General features: G+C 37.2%; 1 protein-coding gene across 1 annotated transcript in view; it reads left to right on the top strand.

Moving 5' to 3' along the window:
• Positions 1-25,179, top strand: part of LOC134655750 (hypoxia-inducible factor 1-alpha-like) — a 106,587-nt gene extending 81,408 nt beyond the window's left edge. The window contains exons 8-12 of the mRNA XM_063511215.1: positions 15,117-15,325; positions 15,434-15,648; positions 15,731-16,046; positions 16,126-16,283; positions 24,353-25,179. Coding sequence (XP_063367285.1) covers positions 15,117-15,325; positions 15,434-15,648; positions 15,731-16,046; positions 16,126-16,283; positions 24,353-25,000 — 1,546 coding nt within the window. The 3' untranslated portion in view covers positions 25,001-25,179. The remainder of the gene's footprint in view (positions 1-15,116; positions 15,326-15,433; positions 15,649-15,730; positions 16,047-16,125; positions 16,284-24,352) is intronic.
• Positions 25,180-25,653: the final 474 nt, after the last annotated feature.

The following is a 25,653-nucleotide window of genomic DNA, read 5'->3' as shown; positions in this document are numbered from 1 at the left end:
ATTAATATCCGCAATGTTTTACTTCTCGGCAATGATGAGTTATCTTGATTCGCTTCTTTCTTCGACAATATTAGCTTATCAATTTCTTAACTAAATATAAGCGTCTAACTTGATTAGATTCCCTTTGCCTTGCACCGCCTCACATTTTGATAAGCGTGAAGCTTATTAACTTCTTGATAAACATTATCATTAGCTATAAACATCCTTAATACAAAATCTACAATACTATTTGTTTCTAGTATACTTGTATTAATCCAATAGAATTTCGAGATGTGATACCACACTATCCGTTTATGTTTTTCTCCGACCCTGGGTACCGAAGTTGTAACTGTGGATGCAAGCAAGATAAACTCTAATGCGTAATAAGAGTGAATTTCGTATTTTAATACTTTAGAACGCTATAAAAAACTTCTTTACATTTTTCAGTAAAATTTGTATGTATTTTGAAACGATCAACACAATATTGACTATTATTATTAACAATCCAACGACACCCCTGTCTAGTAAAACCTGACCTCATACAATGCATGAGATCAGGACTAACACCTGGCGTCGTCTCACGTGCACTGCCGTTTATTTTCACACATTACCATCTGGGTCAATGTAACAACAACACGTACCTAATTAACGTTATGTTGGGGCCACACCTTCTGCGCGGTCTAATATTAGACTGAGAGACTAAAGCTGGATCGATTTTAAGCCCTAGGTGATAACCCTGTGCGGGAGAGAACTTTGGTCAAAACTTCTAGTTGATATTTCACGAAGTACTGTAATTTATAGAATTCTTTTCTTTGAAGTTTTAATCATACGATACCTACCTGTGGTCACGGATCTAAATAAACCTCCTTTTTATGTCTAGGTGTTTCTTTTTTATTAACTACAGTCGAGTTTTTTTACTTTTTTTCGCCGGCTTCTACAAATCAGGAAAATTTATAAGTATAAAAAGGCGGCCAAGTGCGAGTCGGACTCGCCCATGAAGGGTTCCGTATTTAGGGGATTTATGACGTATAAAAAAAACTACTTACTAGATCTCGTTCAAACCAATTTTCGGTGGAAGTTTACATGGTAATGTACATCATATATTTTTTTTAGTTTTATCATTCTCTTATTTTAGAAGTTACAGGGGGGGGGGGACACATTTTACCACTTTGGAAGTGTCTCTCGCGCAAACTATTCAGTTTAGAAAAAAATGATATTAGAAACCTCAATATCATTTTTGAAGACCTATCCATATATCTATCATATCTTGGGGTATCCCCCAAGTTTCAACAGTATAGTTCTTATAGTTTCGGAAAAAAGTGGCTGTGACATACGGACGGACAGACGGACAGACAGACATGACGAATCCATAAGGGTTCCGTTTTTTGCCATTTGGCTACGGAACCCTAAAAAGTGTTGTTTCCACAACAAATTTCATTTGTAAATTGCTTACAAGTATAAATAAATGGAGGTAATGGTATATTCCTTTCAGTATATTACAATGTCTAGAATAATAACCTCGGTCGGTTAAGGTAATACAGTCGTCACTCGTCTGGACTCTCTATTCAAATCCGTTTCATAATTGATTCAGCGGGTTTATTCTCGGATGTGCTTTCAACTGTAACTGTAGCACATTGTCGACGTACGTCATCCGAAAAAAAAAAGATCTCCTCAAGGATCTCTATCACGACCAATATTCTTTTCTCATCTAAAGGCCTTTGAGATCTTGGCCAGATCTAAGTATATTTCGAGCTTTGCACGCCGATTTTTCCGCATGACCAGCTAATCCAAACTTCACAGTTCGTGCAGCCATCAGTTCTACGAGCAACGACTTCGAGGCACGACAATAAACTTTAATTTAAATGTTGTTATTGAATAGAAGCATTGAATATTACGTTGCTCGGTGAACCATAACGGTCCACAATCCGCAATGCATCTAAACCGCATGTCAACGATCCTTCACTGGCACATCTTTTATCGCTACTCAAATTGAATTGCACAAAGTAAATTTTATACCTCTTGATTACTTGTCTCATGCAACCTTTTTAAAAGCACGTGCACCTGAATAAAATAGAGCTCGGTCGTCGGTCGGGTTATGCAACTGCAGGCGAATGCACCTTAGCCTCCCCCTCGGTCGACGACCCCCTCCCCTAGCGGTACCAGGATGCAGTTTTCGTTTCAGCTTGAATGGGAGCAACACCCACGCTGGATTGTAATTCTCATTGCTTTACGACTTAAGTTAAGTTAACCAGTGGTGTTCTCTATAATTCAACAATTCACTAAGTATGCTCTTTCATAATGTATTGTCAGATGAGAAAAGAAGCGGTGTAAGGAAAACTGTTACGTTACGTGATGCAGTAGGAATACCTACAAGCCCTGTTTCGTAGGTCCCTGCCCCGCTCTCTAGATGATGTTCGCTGAAAACTATGCAGGCAGGTAACTGACGTGGTACTTCATTCCTTTGTTTTACAATTTTAACGTAACATTATCTTTTGTGAAGCTTCAGCGCTTCTGTTGTTTGTTTTGCATATTCTCCAAGCTCGTTCCGCCGCAGGGCACGTATTTGTATTTAAAAATCTTTACAAAACTGCTTTTTTAATCACGTTACACGAGCTTGTAGCTTAAAACCACTTAATAAGCAGACTGTTTTGCTCTGTAGGGAACTCTAAAGGGTTATTAGGTAGTAGAACTATGTACCTATTTGTTACAATGGCGAAGAACGAAGAACCGTTATAACCCTTACTGCTGCTCGCTGCTGGTCACTCCTCTTAGTGGATATGAAGAATGGAAATAATTATACGCTCCTAATAATAGTAATAATGCCTTAATTAAATGCAATTAAATTTATATATTCGAAAAATTTAAAAAAATTACCGGTCACATTCCAACCAATCGCCTTTATCTAACTAAATCTGAAATATTTCGGAAAATTAAATCATTAAATGCGGTATCAAGGTACTTATATGTTTTTACTACAGAGACAATTATGTACCTACTTGTTTTTTAATAAGAATCCTTGAAATAGTTGATCTAATAAAACACTAAACGCGCTGTCTTATTGTTTGTTCATATCTTGTGTTATGAGACGCGGTGATAGGCACACAAATGGTCCGGGAAGAGGGTCAATGGCTGTGACGTCAATGCTGCTGGGGACCTCTCAATTGTGGCCATTGTAGATGTACTCGTCGCCAGGGACCTTGGTGGCTTATTAAGGATATTTCGGCTTGTTTATTAAGACGTGTGTATGTGTGCGTTCATACGAGTGAAACTACGGCGGTTGATAGTAATGTTATCTTATATTTGATACGTAGATTGAGAAACAATGTCGTGTCCAACTATGATTTTCAAATTAACATTTGAAGTTGCATATCAAAATATCCCTTGGCAAAACCGGAATTAATTTATCGTGTTATTTTATTATTTTTCAGTTTCGTAGCCAGGGTATACATATTTAACTTCCATTGATGCATCGCCAGTATTAAGAACTTGGTACACAAATTTGACGTTTATTTCGTTTTGACATAACTCAAATTCCGTTAGCATTTTGCGTAGATTAGGTAATTTTGTCGGCATGAATATTAATTACGACATCGAGGCAGTAATTCATCAGGTTGCTCATTTAATAAAATTCACCGTTGTAAGAGTTCCCTACGGGAAAACCGAATTGTTAAACCGTCAGGCGGCAAAACAATTAAATACTACTCTGATTCTGAAACAGGTAAAGTTAAAGTGATGTTTCACATGTGGGCGAATATGAATCAATAATGATTCACATACAACACAGTACGCCTTTATTTTCATACAAATGTTCTTAGTCTGTGTATTCGGCCAGACCGTGCAGATTTGCGCCAGACGACTGCCGTTATCGTAAGATTGCCTGTTGTTAAACGATCAACTTACACAATGCTGGTACCCTTTGTAGACGAGCCTTAGCGTTAAAAAAGCTTGCGATATCGCCGGCAGCTTTACGATATTAGTTTCTGAAGAAGCAAAAATATTGAGATAGTATTGTTCATGTAAAAAGAGTAAAATGTAGGAGTTAAAATTTGCTTTTAGTTAAACAGTAGGTATAGTTATAACTTGATTTAATTTAATGAGCGACTGTTAACATTATTTAGAAAAATGTATTAAATAGTTATAATAATATAATATCACATCACAAAGCGCATAAGTACGACCTACAAGATGAGTTTTAAATAAAACCGTGAACAATCGGTATTTATTTTGTGACCGTCTCCCTCCATTCCCAGTTTCAGTTTTAAGTCGTTTTTTACCGTCTTTTAAATACAGAACCGACTGAAATAAAGATTAGAAGCAGCCATGATTTAATTCTTGGCACGAACTAGCCTTTCCACTTGATTTCATTTCGATTTCCTACATTAATATCTGCTAATGCTACTGTACAATATGGGGTCGTCGACGTCTTTCCTATCGATTGTCCGACACCTTTAAGTAGGCAGCCTAAATCAACAATTCAGGCCACGTTTTAAGCAGCCAAAATAAATTTCAGGGCTAGTTTAATTGATACTCTTTTCGTGACAGCGTTTTGTAATGTGTTTTTTTTGTTATCAAATAATTTAAAATACAGTACAGCCTTTTATCGTCTCACATTTACTTTATCACATTATTACCACAATTTTCCGTGCATTATATCCATAAATTGCATCGGCACGTTAGATGCCGTTAGCAATTCTAGTATCAATGAAATCTTTTTCATTTTCATTTGCTCTTCTACAGTGTAACAATGTTAAACTTGAAAAATTATATAGTCATTCATAGCATTTTTAAAATCACTTATTTCTGTTCATTTACTTTTGAACCAATAATAACGGATGGATTTGATGTTGCTTTTCTTCAACTACTGAATTCATTGCATGTCTCTAAAGTATGTTTCGAAAGTGCTCTCATTGTCCAACTACCTACTACAGTACCGGTTTCTTGTTCTTGTCTTATAACTGGCTTGGCGACGATGACAAGTTCGATTTAGAATTATTTAGATTTTACATCCATTGTATTTACATGCTCTATTCTAAGAATACATTTCGAAAAGGTAATGGGGTTTATCAAATAACCGTCTTCGTAAAACAAATTATAATGCCATTATTTTATGATTTCCATCAGGTCCACTTCGCAAAATTTTTGCTTTCAAGAGCAAATGCATGAGTTACTATAACCAATATCCCAATGATATGTACGGTGTACATATAAATACTTATTTGAAGGATTCCCGTGCTTTCTCCAGCATCTCACCAAAAAATTCTGACCTGATAACATTATGAATAGTCAACTCTTTCTAGCAAAAAAGTATCTATGTAATTGTCTTCCAGAAGACCGAGAACATTACAAAAAAATAACAATCCCGACGAATTGAGAAAGGTTCTTTGAAAGTCTGTTAATAATGTATAATACATTCTTAATAATATATGTCTGTTGGCATGGCATTACCTTATTTCCTCATGCAATATTGTAGTTTGTTTTTTCCTTGAAGCGATAAAACAAAAATACGTCTAAATAGGTACCTAAACGTCTATTGAATTTATACTGCACTTAAGCACTTAGGTTTTTTACACACTTCCTCATGGAGATGACTTGTAAATATTGTGTCACTCTGACATCATTATCTTGGTAATACAACTTCGACGTTAGCAAGCCCCTGCAAGCATGACGGAGAAAGAATACCTGTTGTAAAACGCCCGTGGAGTCACGTAGCCACAAACGTTGAAATTGGGGGTGGGGCTACCAGGTCAACGACCGCGGACCGTCTGCATCCGGCCATAATAGCATAACCATTTGCAGCGCGAATTGCATCTTGCACCGACACCGCGAGCCCGCCAATTACAACTCGTGACTCCGAATTCAACAATAGGAGGAATTGGCATATATTCAATTTGTATAATTAGTATGTCGGTAAACAACCTCATTTTTGTAAGTTTTAGCATTTTTATTTTAGTAATCTAAGTATAGGCGCGGTTGTTATTAAAAAAAAAACTACGTAGTTACTGATTAGTTTTATTGTCTTTTCTTTAATTATCATTATCATAATGTTTAATTCAATACGATAAGCGAGAATAATATATAGTCGATAGTCGGAGCATGGTCGGAGTTAATTTAGATCCATTTTAGATGCGATATTATGAGATTTTCTACATTATATTATATATTTACAATGTGTAGACATTTCTGCTCACACAATATGTAAATGTATTAAATTACACACAAACATAGGTATATAAATTTACATATACTTACAAGATATACTAACATTACTATTAACCAGTGTTGGCATCAATCTGAACTAAATCAATCCGGATTGATCAATCGAATTGACGCGTCAATCCAAATTGATCAATCCGAATTGATCCATTCGAATTGATTCAATTCTGATTGACGCGTCAATCCGATTGAATCAATTGGAATTAACGCATCAATCCTCAATTCGGATTAAATCAATTCTCAATCTAGATTAACCATTGATCGTTGGTACTTCCGTAACATGTTTCCGACGGCAATACAGACGGAGTTTCCTTTTTTTTGGATATTTATGGGACATTTCTTAAAATTAACCGATTGCGTTCAAAATCGATATCTGAGGTGCCCAAAGGTTTCGAAATATGTTTTTGACGGCAATACCGAGAAATGACCTTTTTTGGGACATTTTAGGACGTTTCTAGAAATTAACCGATTGACAAGGGTTGAAGACCGAATGTCTTATCTCTACTGGACTCAAACTGGACACCACTAGAACAATAAAAGGATTAGAATCATGCTATCTCTTTCGCACTCGTACGTTCTTAGAACGCATCTTGTTATCAGCAGGGTGGCGTAATGCAGGTAGTAAAGTAAGTACGCGGCTAAAGTGTAGAATCTAAATATTGCCGTTGAAACCATGTTTTGCACCTCAGATATCGATTTTGAATGCAAGCAGTCACTTTCAAAGAATGTCACTAAAATGTCCCAAAACACCACCACCTTTCAATATTGCAGTTGAAAAGATGTTTAGAAACCTCTCAGGTAACCACCTCAGATATCGATTTTAAACGCAATCGGGTAATTTCTAGAAATGTCCCAAAAAAGGACATCTCTCAATATTTCCCTCGGAAACAAGTTTCGAAACCTTAGGGCACCTAAGATATCGATTTTGAACAATATCGGTTAATTTCAAGGAAAGTCCCGAAAATGTTCCAAAAAGGACATCCTTCATATTGCCGTCGGAAACATGTTTCGGAACCTTTGGTAAACTCAGACACCGCTTTTGAACGCATTTGTTCAGTTTCGAAAAATGGCCTAAATAAAAAGGACATTAGGTAGGTAGGTAGGTACCAATAAAAATCTATCTATCTACATACAAAGTAATCGTCAATCCGAATTGATGATTGAGGATTGAGGATTGACCGATCAATTCGAATTAACGATTAGTAATCGTCAATCTTCATTCAGTAGATTTAGAATTAGTTTCGTCAATCGTCAATTCGAATTGATCGGTCAATCCTCAATCGTCAATCGTCCATTCGAATAGATTTTTTGCCAACACTGCTATTAACATCGTCCTATCTACATATCTCAGTGTTATTAGGTATATAATATAGGTATTAATGATTAAGCTAAAGCAAGGATAGGTAAATACCAGTGGAAAGGTTTACTTAGGATTGCAATCTGTGAACCAGCTAATATCATCTCAAAGGACTTCCGCCATTGTATCGAAATTACACTTTTACCCTACTTCACCCGACCCCATTCCCTCATGACATTTCTAGTGTCTTCGAATGTATTACACCCAAAATAGTAATACTATTAGTAAGGGACTGATTCAATATCGGGCAAGACGTTTCACATGTCACGTATGCCCGAAACTTACAAGCGGGCAGTTCCGACAATAATCATACACACTCACGTAGACTAGCTACGTGTCCGACCAAAAGCTTAGTAATGTTAGGCAATACTTTTGAAATTCTTACTCGACTATGCTTTTGTGTATGATCGTTAGCAGAGTCGGGAAGGGTTAAAATGTAAAACTAATGTTGGAGAATGTTTGTAAGTAAATCAATTTAACTGCCTTTAAGTTCTACCTATGTTAAATTTGCTACATGTACAGTCTCATATATCCGCTAAAACCCTTTTGAAAACTTGAAAACTCAAACTTCATATTTAAATCATGGAACTAAAAATGTAGGTACCTAACTCCTAACAATGCATCCTAAAATCCTGGTTCAGTTTGTTTATCCTTCCATTTGCCAGACAGGCCATATATGTTCGCTAGTTAAACCAAATCCGACGTAGGTAGGTACTGACGCATATCAATCTTTGCATTGAGACAGAAAATTATGCTAATAGAAACGGGTGTGATTCGATTTGAAACATACTCCGTCATATGTAGCGCGAGGATAACTCCACACTCGAGCAGTATCCTATTATCTTTATAATTATAGACGTTACCCGCATAAACTGATATATTGATACATACTCTGATTAGCACATTGTGTCTGATCTATTAGTTGAGCTTCTCTGGATTTCAATGTACTTGTTTACTTTTTCTTTTGAAATCGTGTAATAATTTCATATTAAATCTCCGATTTCATCATTATGGTATGTCCGGAATCATTGCAAAGTTGTGAAATAACTCGCGCATGCTCTGACCCGGTCCGACAGATCCTGTATGGTCCCAATGCTTTTCCTCAGTTACATCATACCTTCCTTCTGTTCAAGAGGATAGCTAACAGTATTCCTGGTGTTTTCAACAATCACAAAGATTATCTATTAAATCAAGGTACTCAGTTCCATTATCAAGTGTGATTATGCTGTAATTACTCTTTTCTCTTTCATTTATTACGTTCGTAACGTGAATCAGCATTGATCATTTTATATATCGCTAATCTTGAAGTACTATTTCACCATATTTAAAAGTTCGATCAATTGATGTGGGTAATTTCAAATGAAGATCTCAAAATTTTGTGATACACTTTTATAGAGTCCATTATAAAATCATGTCACGTTAGCTGTGGATTGTCTAGCGGTCCATTAGAGCGGGGTTTTAGTTACGCGGCTAAATTGTGGAACAACGCGGCTCCATCGCGCGTATCGAGTGTCACCACCGGCTACTGACGGCGATGGATTGCTAAACTGAATCGCTAACATTCATATAATAACAGCAAATATTATATCAATGTAGTGTCTGACGATTTATGTAAAATTTTCAAAATAATTTTATATGTATATACGACCGTATTTTGTTCGTTAATGTGTCTACTATGGTGCCGACTGCGTTCGCACCATACAAGGGTTCGGTGTGCTGAATTAAATGTAAATTACATAAAGTATATGAATTTCTAAATTAATATTAGTGCCCCTAGACTCAAGGAATTGTAGAAAGCTTTTAGATCAAGGTTCAGTGTGCAGAATTAAATTGTAAATTACATAAAGTATATGAATTTCTAAATTAATATTAATGCCCCAACGGCTGCAGTAGATAAAGAGTGTCTCAGTTACACATTCAAAAAGAACAAAAAATTACACTACTTATATTCCAAAAACACATTCAATTTGAATTTAGATGCGTCTCTTTGCGGAGTTGATTCTGATCTTTTTTTCATCACTAAATTAAGTTCGTTACACCAGTTTTAGTAGACCGAAAGGACCTAATCTTAGCAATTACTGGTTAAACTCTGTGTAAGTAATCCCATTAAAAGGATTATTTATTAGGCAACTTAGATACTATGTATTATAGCAGCAGAAGGCGCTAATGTATCATTATTATGAACAATCTTGTTAGCAAATAACGCAATACTAATGAATAATGAATTTCACGAAAACCTAGTTGAGAATTCGATAGCTGCGCTAGCTACCATGTTTACATAAATGCTCTAATAACGAAAGTAAACAAGACCGTGTACTGGAAGCATTTTAGGATATTGATTCGATATTTTAGGAACGATATTGATCTTTAATAATTCCCACGGTTATGATGTTTCATTTCCCTAAATAGGTAGAAAAAACCTACTGAGCAAATGTTGAATATTTACAAATATTGTTTTATTACGTATTACAATTGCGTTGTTTTTAAAGTCGCTCAGAATTATTATGAACACAGATCTCTAAATTTTATCATTTTTAGGGTTCCGTAGCCAAATGGCAAAAAACGGAACCCTTATAGATTCGTCATGTCTGTCTGTCTGTCCGTCTGTCCGTCTGTCCGTCCGTATGTCACAGCCACTTTTCTCCGAAACTATAAGAACTATACTGTTGAAACTTGGTAAGTAGATGTATTCTGTGAACCGCATTAAGATTTTCACACAAAAATAGAAAAAAAACAATAAATTTTTGGGGTTCCCCATACTTCGAACTGAAACTCAAAAATTTTTTTTTCATCAAACCCATACGTGTGGGGTATCTATGGATAGGTCTTCAAAAATGATATTGAGGTTTCTAATATCATTTTTTTCTAAACTGAATAGTTTGCGCGAGAGACACTTCCAAAGTGGTAAAATGTGTGTCCCCCCCCCTGTAACTTCTAAAATAAGAGAATGATAAAACTAAAAAAAATATATGATGTACATTACCATGTAAACTTCCACCGAAAATTGGTTTGAACGAGATCTAGTAAGTAGTTTTTTTTTATACGTCATAAATCGCCTAAATACGGAACCCTTCATGGGCGAGTCCGACTCGCACTTGGCCGCTTTTTATTGTACTTACCGGAAATCGTCGGCCCTTGCCAAATGGGCGGACATTTTTTCTTTGTGAAATATCCCTATTTAATTTATTAATTTAATGAAGGCATACCTAGTTATGCTATGCGTGATTTACATTCAGTTCAATGGCCTTGAGACCGTAATTATACGTAAATAGGCATCTTAATTATGACAATATATGTGTTTGTTCACTTCAGCTGTTTACTTCGCGAATGATAGATAGAATTATGTTGAAACTTGAAAGTTAGATTACAGAACCGTGATACCAATTTAGACTAAAGTTAGCTGCATATTTGTTCCATTTCTGAGCTCAGTTCAACGACTCCTCGAGGAGATGCTGTCACTAAAATAACTCCTTTCGTCGCGATCCTTATTTAAATTTAGGTATCCAGTATCCTACGAGTATAAGACAGCTGAAACAATTCTTATTTTGCTGGTGCACGGATCGCTCTAAGAATAACATGCAAGGAAATGCTCCGGTTTCCTTAAGTAACAATTTCTATGTAGGTACATATATATTTGTCTATTATATTGCGGAATATTACAATAGTTATTAGAACAATGCGCCACTTGTAGTTTTATTAGAGAAGATAGTAACCTGGGTAGGTATGTGACGGCGTTTCAAAAGTTTCAATCTCAACATTTTTATGAGTCAATTAGCAATTGACAGATCGTAGTAAAAGAGATAAACAGTAAACCCCTGGTGTGAGTATCACTCGATAGCAAATGATACCGCTTGGTTCCGACCACGATCACACCACCAGTGCGCGGACCGGTTATCTCCTCGCGTGGCCGTCGAATGTACGGCAATCTTCAAAATTTATCGTCAGTCAGTAATCGCGACGTAATGATAGTAGGATCACACGAGCGGCCACCACAATGCAGCACTCCAAACAGTTGATTATCAGCCTTATGTCATCGCAATAGGTACGCACACCGTTTCAATGGATAACGAACACGGCAAACAAGAGCGGCAGTGCGCCGTCGCCTGCCCATTCGCGCCACAGACCTCGCCTGAACCGTACACGTTAGTTTACTGCCGACCAAACTCTCGCGATCAGCTGTTCCGACACTAAACACGTGAAAATCGCTACTGATAATATTGTTTAACAACAAGGTCAGCGTCTAACCAACATGGTAAGCAGTGACAGTGAAGTGGATACAGTGCGTGTTTCGTTTCAAGTGCAGAATAATTGCAATAACATACCAACCCATGCGGAAACGTGATTAAAACTTAAAATTTGCTACTTTGTTAACGTAATAAACACCGGAGAGATAAGAGAATAGATCGTGGTCATTGAAAACACGGATTATGTAACTTTTCAGTGTGTTGTGTGTTGTTTATGTTTAAACTAAAATCATGCTTAAACTATTTTATCCGACACAAATATATCGCGGTTGTCCACTTGTCGCAAAAATTCTTCGTCGTTGCAATGCTCCGCGTGAATCCGACTCAGTGGCAAAATTTTAATTCGATTCAAAAATATTGTGGGGAGTCCTTTAGAGCGGTCAGGGCATCTTCGAAGAACATTAGCGTATGCGCCGCTGACGCGTGTTGTTTGCAAGAAGCCGCTAAAATTAGCGCCCCTCGTCCCCCAGCCCGCCGGTTACATAACCGCACCGCGGCCTTGACTCCCGCGCAACCGGCTCGCTATTGACAGACTGATGCGCTTCGTTCTATAAATCGTGATCATACTCATCAATAAATCAAATCCTCCCATTGATCTCTTCACCAGAAAACCATAGAACCAATTTCAATTCGTTCCGCTGGAAACTTTTTAAGAAGCCTTATCATGTATCAATCTATTATCGATAGGTTTGTTGTTTATACAATGAGCTGTTTGTTATTCGTTCTCTTTTATAACGAATGTGCATAATGCCAATACCACAACCGGTGACGCACGTTTTCAGTTTAGCTTAAATATTTATCCGCCTACGGTTTCATTTCAATCTTTAATGAAATTCATCCGGCTATACGTTATATCATTCTATTTGCATTGTTGCAGATTGCGTTATTTTTATCAACACGATTTTTTTTATCGCGGCATTATCTAATCTGCATCGACCTTCAAATACTTTCCAAAATCGCTTTATCATGTTAGTTAGACAACAATATGTCTGGGCCGGCAATATAACGAACACGAGTGCCGCCATAAAGGAAATTATTACAACCCATGTTCTAATCGTATCCCATATTGTCAAATTAAATATCCGCCTTAAAACTATTTTTTGCTTAGTATTTCTTATAGTGTTCCTAAATAAACTGGAAAAAAAAAATAACTTGGGTATTCCTTAGCTCAATATAAGTATATGTAATCAAATACCTTTGTTTTAATTTATAGCATCTAGCATAAACAACTATTAAAATTCTCACTAGTAGTAGGTATATGTTTTACAGTAAATAAATAAACGGAGCTATAAAAGTGGTCTCGTTAATCTCGGTATATGAAAATAACGTAATCTTATTCTACTTAATAAATTGTCTACGAATCTCGCCGGACTAGTTAGTTTAAATCTTCTGATGTCACGTCCTCGTTTTGGCAGATGTAAATGTTGAATTGCGTTGCCCCCCGAATTGAACACAGCGTATCACGGCCAAGGTCAGCGGAACGGCAACCCTAGTGCTTACATACCCGTATTTTTGCGCTAACACTTTCAACAACCTATTATATTTACCCTCGGACATTATTATTCTTACGTTCTTCTCTACTTTTGTTTAACTCCGCGTCTGCCAAATTCCATTCTGCGTTCTATTTTTATTATGCATTTCGGGTAGGCCTGTCTAGATAGCTGGATAGGAATTTCTTAAACTGGCAATCGATACGGGCCTACACGCGTATAGCGTTGCGCGCGCATACACTTTCACTACACTCCTGGTGAATGGCCCGAGTGGAGGAGAGAGCCTGCCCGAGGGTGGCTGCTACAAGGTCGCTACCAAGGCCGAACTTACAACCATACCCTCGTCTCTCTCCACCCCGATTCACACATATACTGTTATCCTTCTCAAATCTCTTCAAAAGTAGCACATAAATGCACTAACCAAAATAAATAAAACACTCCCCCGAATGGCTTTACGTCTAGCCTACGATGAGTCGATGGTTTGGAACGGTATTATGCTATTACAAATTAAGTCGGTTGTGTTTGCGATTCAGCTGATGTGAACATTCGTAATGATTATAATATGTTTTTGTTATAGCTAGCTAAGGTTCATATCAGTTTGTGTATCATTATCAGATAAATTAATATTATTTTTCAATCTGATTCTAAATGAAGCTCTCTTGTTTTCAGTTAAAAATTAAAACTGAAATGTATTAGATATTTAAAGTAGCTTTCCACGGAAGATCACACTGCATCTAAGGTCAATGAAAACAGCAGATTATAGTCAACAACATACAATTTATCATATTAATGGTCTCGATTATTAACGCTTTGCGTATTGGTACAGATTACAGTGCTAGCAGAGTATCTATTGACGCAAATATCAAAAGGCCATTCGCGGGTCATCAGCGTTACTGGTCGAAAAGTAATTAATTAATCCTTACTGCAGTATTATCTGTTATCACATTATCGGGCTGGTTGGTCTCAGTTCAAATTAGCGCAGGCTCTCACACTGTGCGCACGCGTTCAAACAATTCTAAAAGTTAAATTGTTTGGAATACTTGAGTAAATTCACGTCTTAATAACTTTAATCCCCGCGAGTTAATCGACTTCTACGGAATTCTTTTTGAGTTTATTAATTCGAAACTAAACTCATTTATCTAAAGTAAAATTAGTGTATTTTGTAAGTATATTTTGAATTTTATATATTTTACAACCATCTAAATACGTTTCTAAAGTATGGACTTTTACTTGAGTTGAGATATAATCCATGTGTATCCTTTTATATATAGAGCAAGCTGTTTATTATACTCTTATTAGCATCATTATCACCTGGTTCCACTCGTGATGAAGATAACAGTGTTACGTGTAATACTGTTAATATGTTTTACTACAACTTCCTTGTTTATAACTAAACGTATGCACTTAGTGCACTTTATATTCAATAAAAATACAGCGCGGTACAATAAATTATTTATTAAATGCATTGAAGCCATCTGATGACTAATTTAATTGTTATTCTATTGCTACCTAGACTCATCTAACTTTTGTTTTTGTTGAGGTACTAGTTAGCTCATTTCTCTCGTAACCTTGACTATTGTAAAGTTTCCATACTATTATGACTTGTCATCCTTAGTGTGTGGACTTAGTTCTTATTGATAAACATATTCTCTTCGCACCTCCAAGACATCGCGCTGCGTGTATAGACAACTAATTATCACAGAAAATGATTGCGTTTCTCTAAAGTCCGTGATTTTAAAATTATCATCGGTGCTGCACTTGAACACGAAGCCACGTATGTTTTAGGTAGGATCTGCCTCTAGGGCGGTAATTTGCATTTTGTATTGTCCACAGCGCTATCGAGTGCAAAGATGAGGTGTTCTCCGCACACCAACTCCAACATGCGGACTTGAAGCCTCTGTCCGTACCGCCTGCCGCATTTGAGCCTCCAGCGAACGGAGCCATAGTAGCTGTGGTGCCTGCTACAGAAGAAATCTTTGCACCAAGAGAGAAAGACATGAACAAGGGTTATCTCTCGCTAGCACAATCCAAGGGACAGACAAGTGAGTTACTGATTCTAAAGCTTCAAAGTTTTGCTCTAGATTCACTAATTGTACATATTTTTCAAGTAGCTGGTTGGTGATTTTTGACCATTTATATTTGCTTTGCAGTGCTTAAAGACGAGCCTGATGAGGAGGATCTTACTTATCTGGCGCCTACGGCCGGTGACACTTGCATCCCACTGGAGAACAGTCCGTTTGACATGTTCGATGACTTCATTCTTGGCGACAATTACTGCAGCCTCTTAGGCGACGACCTTGCTAATGGTTCCCCTGTGGATTCCTTAACTGCCGATTCTTTATTACTGTCCTCACCTGAGCCTCAGGTAATATATCACTAGTAAATTTTTCCTCATAATTACAGCGGAAATTTCAGCGGAATTGTGTCTAATGTGCTACTTGTTTCAGGAGAGTGACTCGTCATGTGAACAGTCGTCAATTCTGACAGAACTTTCCCTGGATGCGTTAGATAGCGTAAGGTCGGACAACGACATAGACGATGGACACTCGCCGTTCATCCCCCTCACCGATGAGTTGCCTGTATTGGAGCCGGCGGTCATGTGGGCGGCGTTCCCAGATAACGTCAGCATGGCTAGACCACAGCCGACAACCACACAGACGCAACAGAGCGCTTCGCCGGCCCCGGCGCTACAGCGCCTATTGGCCGCACCGCCCACAGGCCCTCCGCCACAGGATCTCATTACAAGCATATACTCAGATCAAGGTACTTTACTTTGCAGTTAAAAATATATTTGGTTTACAAATTTGAAAGAACTTCTTTTGAATGGTTTTTTTTTTCAAAGGTCTAATACCAAGCAGAAGCGTGTCGTCATGGGAGACAGGCGCTAAACGCGTGTTGAATCAGGAAGAGGAGCCCCGGGCCAAACGTGTCAAGCGTAGCCCGTCCCCGGCTTTAGAAGTACGGAGCACGCCGTCCTCGAGCGTCCTCATGAACCTCCTGGTGAGCGGCTGCGATGTGGACGCCGGGTACATCTGCATGGTGCAGTGCCGGCCCCGCCAAAAACTTAAGGCTTGAGGCCCGTTCCCAAAAAACTATAAACTGTGATAATGCGCGTCCAGTGTTCACTTGATAGTTGCCTCCAAAGTCCAAGTCTACCCGGGTCTATTGCCACGAGACTTATCTGGCCGAATTTTCTAACGAATTTCGTAGACGTAGTTAATAACCCTGCACACGATTAATTGAAGGTCACGTGAACTTTCCATATCTATTAATTATCCGTATGAAGCTATAAAATGTGCTCCCTCGGCCAGATTAAAGTCTGCGATGGCAATTGAGATGTTTTAAGCACCGGGCCGACGGCAATGTAGCTGGGTGTAGTAATCTTCCACAGACTTGCAATAATGTGCTTTCGCCCGCGGGCGTTAAACAGACTCAGTTTTAGGTGATATGTATATAATGGTGTAAGTTTGAAAGCAATTTCGTTTTAGTCGTTTAGTGCTTAAGTTAACGTGCGCATATCTTGGTGGTTATGTGATTAACTGTTTGTTGGTTCCTAGTGTAGTTACCGGAGGGCGAGCGCGCCAACCGGCTATCTGCCGCGCACTCAGTCTTATGTTTGTAGTACGAGCCGAGTCAATACTAATTCTAGATTTACTATCAAAAGTAACGCTATTTATTTTTTATTGTAAGTTAAACTAAGTTATCGTTACCTTATTGTAGGTATTTTTTACATCGAGGTATTTCGACAGAGTCGAATCGTAGACTTTTTTCGATTATTTCGTTTCGCGTTTTTTATATTTAAAGTCTTCGTTAGATTGATTAGTTTTAGGCAGTTTTGAACACTAGTTGGTTGTATGATATGAAGACTATTTCCACTGCCAAATGATACAAAGTACAATTTAGAACAGTTTTCAATATTACTAATATTACATAGTATGGAATTTTGGTTAATATACAAAGGTTACAAAAGTAGTATAGATTTTGGACGTATAGTATTCTCGAGAATATGTATTTAGTTTTTTTGGATCTAAAGCGTTGTTAGTTCTTTTTTATTCACTACTAGAATATATGGGGTCATACATTGGTATTTTATATGGGGCGATTTGTGTGACACTAGCACATAGCTAGAATATAGAACATACTCGGAATGTAGCGCTTCGCATTGTCATTAACTTATCAAATTTTTAAGACGTATTTGTGTAGATATAGAACAAATCATCGTTGTTATATAATAACTGTATGGTCTAACTGGACGATGTTTTAGAAGAATAATATATTTTTCTCGATTAATAAAATATTTGCCTAGAGCAACTGAAAGAATTGCCATATATATATATTGAAAAATAAATCAAGAGTAATACTTGTAAAAGGTGCATGTTGATTTTTATTACCTCCACTGTCCTATCCTGACTTCCCACTGTATTGGATTTTATACCAAGGTATTGAGAGTATTCACTGAAAAGAGTAGAGTAAATTAAATAAATACGTTTTATTGACTAACTAAGAGTATGTATGAATTTGAAACCGTTTTAGAACAAAAAACTTATATAGAATCTTATCATAAAACATTATAACAACTAGTGCTTATTAACTAGTATGTAGTTATGTTTTTAATATTACTAGTTAATATTTGATTGAAAACCGTGGTTACAACCGTGTCGTAAATGTGCTTTACAAATGTTACATAATTACGGGTAGGCACACATCAAAATACGCGCAAGCGACAAATGTCTATGAAAATATTGACATCTCGTGACAAGCCATCTTTAATTGGTGGCATTATGCATTGTTTAAAATAATAGGTATAGTATAAGAGTGGTATAAGAGTATAAATTAAGTTATAAACACTTATATTTCTAAAATAAAATATTTTTGCACAAACTGCTTTTAAATGGCTTGGCTTTCATGCTATAAGTAACTAGATAAATTTTATCGCAGTCATACGTACGTAAGAATAATGAAATAATTGTTAATTATTATGGCGTGTTAGTAATCATGTAAATCATAAATATAAACGTTACTAAGAACGTTTACTCGGTAGTCTCATCTCACGCTATATTCTGTTAACCCAGAAATAACGAATTCATGAAGTTAAATTTTTCTTAGCAACACAATAGACGTTTTCACAGAACTGTTGAATTATGAATCAGGAAATCACCAACAACGAGAGGCCCTCAACGGATCTGAGGGCCTACCGCGAACCACTTTCGACGTGTAGCCACCCTGTCACACTTACGTACGAATTTACAAGTGTGACAGAAAGGTAACACGTCGAACGTAGTTCGCGGTGGGTCCTCTGCTTTCGTGATGGGAACACCATTATATTTATAGCAATTATGGAAATACATATAGCCACTGTTTTAGTTGCAAAAGAGTCATCGTAGAAAATTAACAACCTATGCGTGAATCTATTTTTCCTGGGAAATTTCGGTATATTTGTATTTTTGGGTGACGTATCCGCGAAAATTATAAACTTATTTGACTGACTTGCATTACTTTAGCAAAGATGATAATTTCTAAAGTAAAAAAAAATATATCGAGTCAATCGCTAGTCATCCCTGTTCGAGAAAAAAAGTAAATTAGTCTATACATATAGTCTTTTATATCAGGGATCGGATACCGGTATTTTTTGTATGGGAACGGAAACGGTATTTTTTCGTTCTTTGCTAATTACTTCATTTCTAATTGGGCAATCTAATAATACGAAGTCGTTACCTAAACACACAACTGAGTCCTACATTTCGAGTATAAAACAATTCGAAAAATATGGTTATTTCGATGTTTTTGCAAAAAACCGGTTCCGATCCCTGTTTTATATAAATAGGTACCGAAACATTACATTGTGATTTGTGGTGTATCGAAACATTTTTCATATCAAGTTACGCGAAGTCACAGTAACAGAACACAAGTTGTTTTTACCTAGTTAACGCTGGCACGTCCATTCTCTCCAGGGTAATCTGTACGAAAAGTTTTTTCATCACTAGAAGACCAGCTGTCAGACCAAGTATACTAAGTTACGAAATCCTCCGCTAATAAGTTTATTATCTCATCTTTTGCACATAATAAACGTTACATAATCTCTAGACTGTAAATTAAAACCCCCGAAAATCTGCGAAGGCTTATTGCGTAATAAACTTTTTGATTTCTTGGTTTGTAATTTTGCGGGAAGTCTTAGAAGAAACAATCCTTTCATCCGACCCTCGGAGGGTTATGGGCTTGGTAGATAGCAATTGTAGTAAAAAGGGCATTGACGCTTGAAATTCTGGCTGCCCTTCTGTCCTTCTCATAACGACTCTTTATACACGACGCAAAATGTTACCATTGAGTGTCTTTTGTGCAGATAGCGCTAACATAAAAGTTATCTCACAAGTTATTGATAGATAGCTAATATTACTATTTTCTTTTATACATATATAGTGACAAACTAATACCACTGTCAAAAGTTAAGCCAACTTCGCAACTGACGTCTAAATCCCTAATCCAAGACATCGATTGAAATCAGAAATGTGTCGAAAACTGACCGGTCTCAAAGTAAAGTGGCTACCGAATTTAGTTAGCCCGATTTTGTCAATGGCTTCGCCTGAAATATTTTTCTAACGAAAACATAGATGTGTTTTAATTAAAGATGGTCCTGCGGTTAATATTATCTTTTAAATTAGGATAAAGCATTCCCCGATAAGGGCCGCAATCTGAGTACGATCCCTGGGGAGTGATCGTAAAGCCTAAAACGAAAGCCCCGCTTAACTATGCTGGCGTACTTAAATCTATTACTATACTTGGTCAACCAGATCTTGACAGTAGAAAAAGGCGGCAAATTTGAAAAATGTAGGCGCGAAGGGATATCGTCCCATAAAAAATTTGAATTTCGCGCCTTTTTTAGGGTTTCGTAGCCAAATGGCAAAAAACGGAACCCTTATAGATTCGTCATGTCTGTCTGTCTGTCTGTCCGTCTGTCTGTCCGTCCGTATGTCACAGCCACTTTTTTCCGAAACTATAAGAACTATACTGTTGAAACTTGGTAAGTAGATGTATTCTGTGAACCGCATTAAGATTTTCAGACAAAAATAGAAAAAAAACAATAAATTTTTGGGGTTCCCCATACTTCGAACTAAAACTCAAAAATTTTTTTTTCATCAAACCCATACGTGTGGGGTATCTATCTATGGATAGGTCTTCAAAAATGATATTGAGGTTTCTAATATCATTTTTTTCTAAACTGAATAGTTTGCGCGAGAGACACTTCCAAAGTGGTAAAATGTGTGTCCCCCCCCCCGTAACTTCTAAAATAAGAGAATGATAAAACTAAAAAAAATATACGATGTACATTACCATATTGTAAACTTCCACCGAAAATTGGTTTGAACGAGATCTAGTAAGTGGTTTTTTTTAATACGTCATAAATCGCCTAAATACGGAACCCTTCATGGGCGAGTCCGACTCGCACTTGGCCGCTTTTTACTGACAAGATTTGGTTGACCAGCTATACTTTAGGTATATATAAACCTTAAGGCTCTGTGTTCCTTTGATACCTAACATTTGAAAATATATTTTACTTATTGTTTTTTTAATTACAGCGACTGGAGGGTATACCTATGCTTTTGTTTGAAGCATTTTATAAGTATTTGCTCGTAAAATATTAGGACAGAATGAACGACCCTTGGGGTTTTACTACAGTTTACAAGATTAGGTTTTTTTATCTTTTCTTATCTTTTCACCCTTTTGTTTCTTGATTTGGGGGTTGGTCACAACTTCACAAGGTAAAACTCGTGAAGACACGCGGTGTAGTGGAGTTAGTATATGCCAAGGGTTGAAAAATATTCCTTATACCATTCAGATACCTACCCGCAATTATCCCAAATACCGCACAACAATACGCACTAGTTTTATTTTGATACCAACAAACAAAAACAACATCGATCGTAGTAAAAGCAGAGCTACCAAAATGGAGCCTTAAGTATGTGCTGCTTCTGTTTTGATATTACGTTGGCAAGGCGCTGCGTGTGGGTATTCAGTAGATCTGATTAATTAAAGACTTACTTATAGGTTTTACCACAGAATAAATAATAGTACTAAGTACAGAAGACTCACTCTCTAACAAAACGCGTCTGTTACGATCAGCACAGATATGGCCGCTAGGTGGCGACAGCGCCACGCGCGGCTTATGGCTTTCCCCAAAATTGGGGCCGAACGGATGTACCTGTAGCAAAGCGACGAAATCGCGGAGTGAGACACGCCTGGTTTTACGAGACTTGTTCACTTAGTAACCTTCATAGACATCATATATTTTACCCAGTTTTTTACGTCCTTGCATGTTACAATTTTGTTAGATTTCATTCTAATTCTAATAAAAATCTTACCTAGTCATAAACTATTTATAGACGTTAGGTTAGATTTTAATCGTTTTTAACAAATGCCCTCGAATCGTATATAAAAAACGGGAATTCTAAATGACTTCCTTAATCCGACACGTCTCAATAAAAAAAGCAGTTACACGGAGGTTTTCACGACAAACAATTAAAAACTTCCGTTTTCTTGCATTTGGGGTAGTAGTATCCTATATATTTTAGTAGATTTTGGATTTAGTGATTGATTAAGGAATAATATCGATTTGGATACAGACATGGAGCTTTATGAAAATCAGGATACTTACAAAAAACGTTTATTAAAAGAAAGAAGATAAAATTACATAAGTAGCTCAGTAAGCTCAGTGTGCCTAGGCTAAGCCTGTATCGTGGTGACCACTCTACAAAATTACTATGTACATACATTTCTGGGGTGTCATCTAAAGTACCTACATCGTAAAATACAGGAAAAGCGCGTATTTCTGGCTCATGTAGGTTATTAATAATTCAATTTCAAGTGTCGTAAACTTTACTGGCGCTAACACCTGTCCAGCAAATTTTATAACGAAAATACCAGCCCAGTCGTGATGGCCTACAACAATTCTAGAGTTATCTGTTATCTATTACCGGCCTAGACGTAATTTTATTACGGTGACGCGAACTCGCGAAGCTACACTCATTGTATTAGTTAAATAGTTACAAAATACTGGCTTAAACACAAAGTCGTGCGGTAGGTAATTGAAATTATTAAGTTTAATTACTTTTTGAATTGGATTACATAATATGATTTCAAGGTTACATAATATGTAATGTTTTGTTTGACATACAGGGTTGGAAAGTTTCTTTTTGAAGTGAAAACTTCTTTAGCGGGCAGCGGCGCTGTGCACTTTTTGAGGTGGGGAAAAAATGTTAAACTCGCGTGAGATCACGTGACCGTAAGATACGGACCTGTTACATGTATTGTCATTGAGTTTTTCTTTATTGATTTAAATGCCATCTAGTGAGTTTCGCTCTAACTCGTATTAATATAACTCGAGTACTAACAGTGGTGTGCTTAGGAGTTGCGACGAAATAACGCTAGAGGGCGTTAACCTCAATTATACATAGTGCATTTTGCACTAGTCATTGAGTTTTCACTTCTGCCGGCACTCCCTGAGTGCAACCCGTTGTTTTTATCAGGGATCGGAACCGGTTTTTTGCAAAAACTTAGAAGTAACCATATTTTTCGTATTATTTTATACTCGAAATGTAGGACTCAGTTGTGTTTTTAGGTTACGACTTCGTATTATTAGATTGCCCAATTAGAAATGAAGTAATTAGCAAAGAACGAAAAAATACCGTTTCCGTCCGATACAAAAAATACCGGTATCCGATCCCTGGTTTTTATTTTTTTATTAGTCTCCTATGTTAATAAAGCTTTACTAAGGCTAAATTAATAAAATTATTAAGGAGTATTTTTCGGCATCACTTTTCTACAAATAATTAGGTACCTACGAAATTTCAACAACATCAAACATCCAAGCAAGGAAGCATACAGCTCATTACATTCTAGAACAATCAGTAATATTCTCTAAGTACACTCTATTAGACCGCGTCAGTTTAATAGAAACAAACACATATGTAACCAATGGAATCTGTGTCAATGGACAAATACCAGCACATACCTATATTAGACTTGTACAGTGTTGGAGCCATACTACTTTTAATGCAAGGATCTGTTCTTGTGTTCTTGTGTTCTTTAATATGAAAAAAGTTAGCTGCGTAACGTTTGCGTTTGAAAAACTATTGATGTTTTTTTCTAATACAAATCAATTAGGGGTATTTTCATTATAAAATGTCGAAATTACGCTACGAACAATATAACAATTCCTGGATCAAAATTAGTGCTCGGAGAGTAAAACTGTCCTTTCCATTTAGAACCGCATAGTCATTCGCACCCGGTATTAACACTATTAACAGATATCTCGAAGAATACTCGTGTAAATATTTCTATGTTACTCGTATATCGCGGTAAACGGTACGAACTGGTCGCAATATGTAAATAGGTAGTACCTACAGTGAATATTTTCAATACCAAGGTTAAAAGCTGATACCGCCTCAATACCCGATACCTACTTGTTACCTAGCAACATGCACCTATTTACTGTACGCAAGATTAGTCACACGTCACACAGGTTCATTAGGTATGGTTTGCATAAAGGCTTGCTAAAGTCAGCAACAGAATCAGCTACACGAACGTAATGCTCCAAACGATCTACGCACTGTGAATTTGTTCACTTCGTTTGTCTAGTTATTTCTGTTGCTGCGCCTTCTGTTACAATACGACAATTAATCATTTGGATAACATAAAAAAACTTTAGTCACTTTTTTTATTAATTAATTATTGACCCTTTCTTAAAAACATGACAGGGCCACATGTAACAACGTGGTAATAAAAATTAAGATTATTGCTTCTTTAATATGAAGGCGGCGAATGTTTCATTGTAAATAGCTTCTCGATCCCAAATATTTAGGTACTACGTAGGTACCTACGTCTCTCTGAGTCGTGTCCGGGAGCTGTCAAAAAATGATCAGGGTTTTAGAATTCGATTACCGGCTTTCTCCATGTTAGAAAGACGACGGAACCATATCACCCGACCTTAACTAACGTTTTAGCATCTCGCGGACACAGACTAAATGTCTTACTCGAGTATCCAAAACTAATATATATTATTGTGTGTATTCCAGGATGTACCGCAGCCAATGCAGGTGAAGCCGGGCCAGTACAGGTTGGTGGTCAACCAGGAGATGCCGATCAACAACATCGTCCCCGTGCCGGTCATGAACCTCATGCAGAAACAACCCCCGAAACCCATACACAACTCAAACCTCATACCGAGTTCTAATCTTATACCGAAGTCTAACATGATACCCTCAAACCTGATACCAACTTCAAACTTGATACCAAAGTCAAACATGATACCGACTCCAAATCTGATACGTAACGTCACTAACCCTATGTCTCCACTTACACTTAATATAGGGAGCCCTATGTATTCGCTCCCGTCGAGCCCTAATACTCCTAATTATAGTCCAGCCATGAGTCCCGCGCAAAGGGAGCGCGTTCTCAGCCCGTATCGACCTCAATCGGTCTCCCCTGTCGGTAAATTCAAGCAGATGTACAGCCCCGGCAGACTTTTGTCGCCCATTGGCGTCATACACGGCAACGATCCGTATCTGACCAATAAAATGACACCGAGTCCTAACTACCCGCAACAAGTCGACATGATCATAGACAACAATATAGGTCTTACATCGAACGACTTCTGGACCGATACAGAAATGCTGACAGAAACCAATCTTCTTGAAGCATTAGACGATGTTAAACTTGTCTAGAACTTGAGTGCGATTTCTCGATAGCAGAATTTATTGACATAACACCTAAAATATGATGCTATCAAATCACGAGAACCCCTCGAACCCAGATCCACGTTACGTACGCGAAATGTTTGACATTTTATTAGAGGTCTCATTTTTGTAGAAATCACTGGCGGATGCAGGGTCGGAAAGGGTAGGGACTAGGGACAATAAAACACCAAACGGATTCCGTGTAATTGTAAAACCAACAGCATTATATTTTCACAGAGCGGGTAGGGGGAGGTACATACTGTACATAGCTGGTTGGAACCGACCTCCACGAGGTTTTCAATATAATTTTTCGACTTCACATCTGTAATTTATTAACCTATTTGGAAGCTGAAACCAACGTAATAAGAGCACCGATTTAAGTTGGTTATCAAAATCCTTAAATTTGAAGGTCACTCATAATGAAAACTACGGAAAAGCATTGTAGTATATCGGAATCCGAAATGACGTAACAATAATATACCTACATGTGACTTACCAGGAAAATTTTGTAGTCTTAAGGACATTATTATAAAAAGTATAATGTGTAATAAATAAATAACACTGTCAAATAGATTTTAACGTTAGCATAATGATGAAAATTGAGCGTCATTTTACATGTTTAAGAGAAGATCTTTAATAGG

This window comes from Cydia amplana, chromosome 17 (genome assembly GCF_948474715.1).
Source record: "Cydia amplana chromosome 17, ilCydAmpl1.1, whole genome shotgun sequence".
Classification (NCBI taxonomy): Eukaryota; Metazoa; Arthropoda; class Insecta; order Lepidoptera; family Tortricidae; genus Cydia; species Cydia amplana.
The sequence above is the reverse complement of the archived record's forward strand: the minus strand, read 5'-3'. Positions and strand labels throughout refer to the sequence as shown.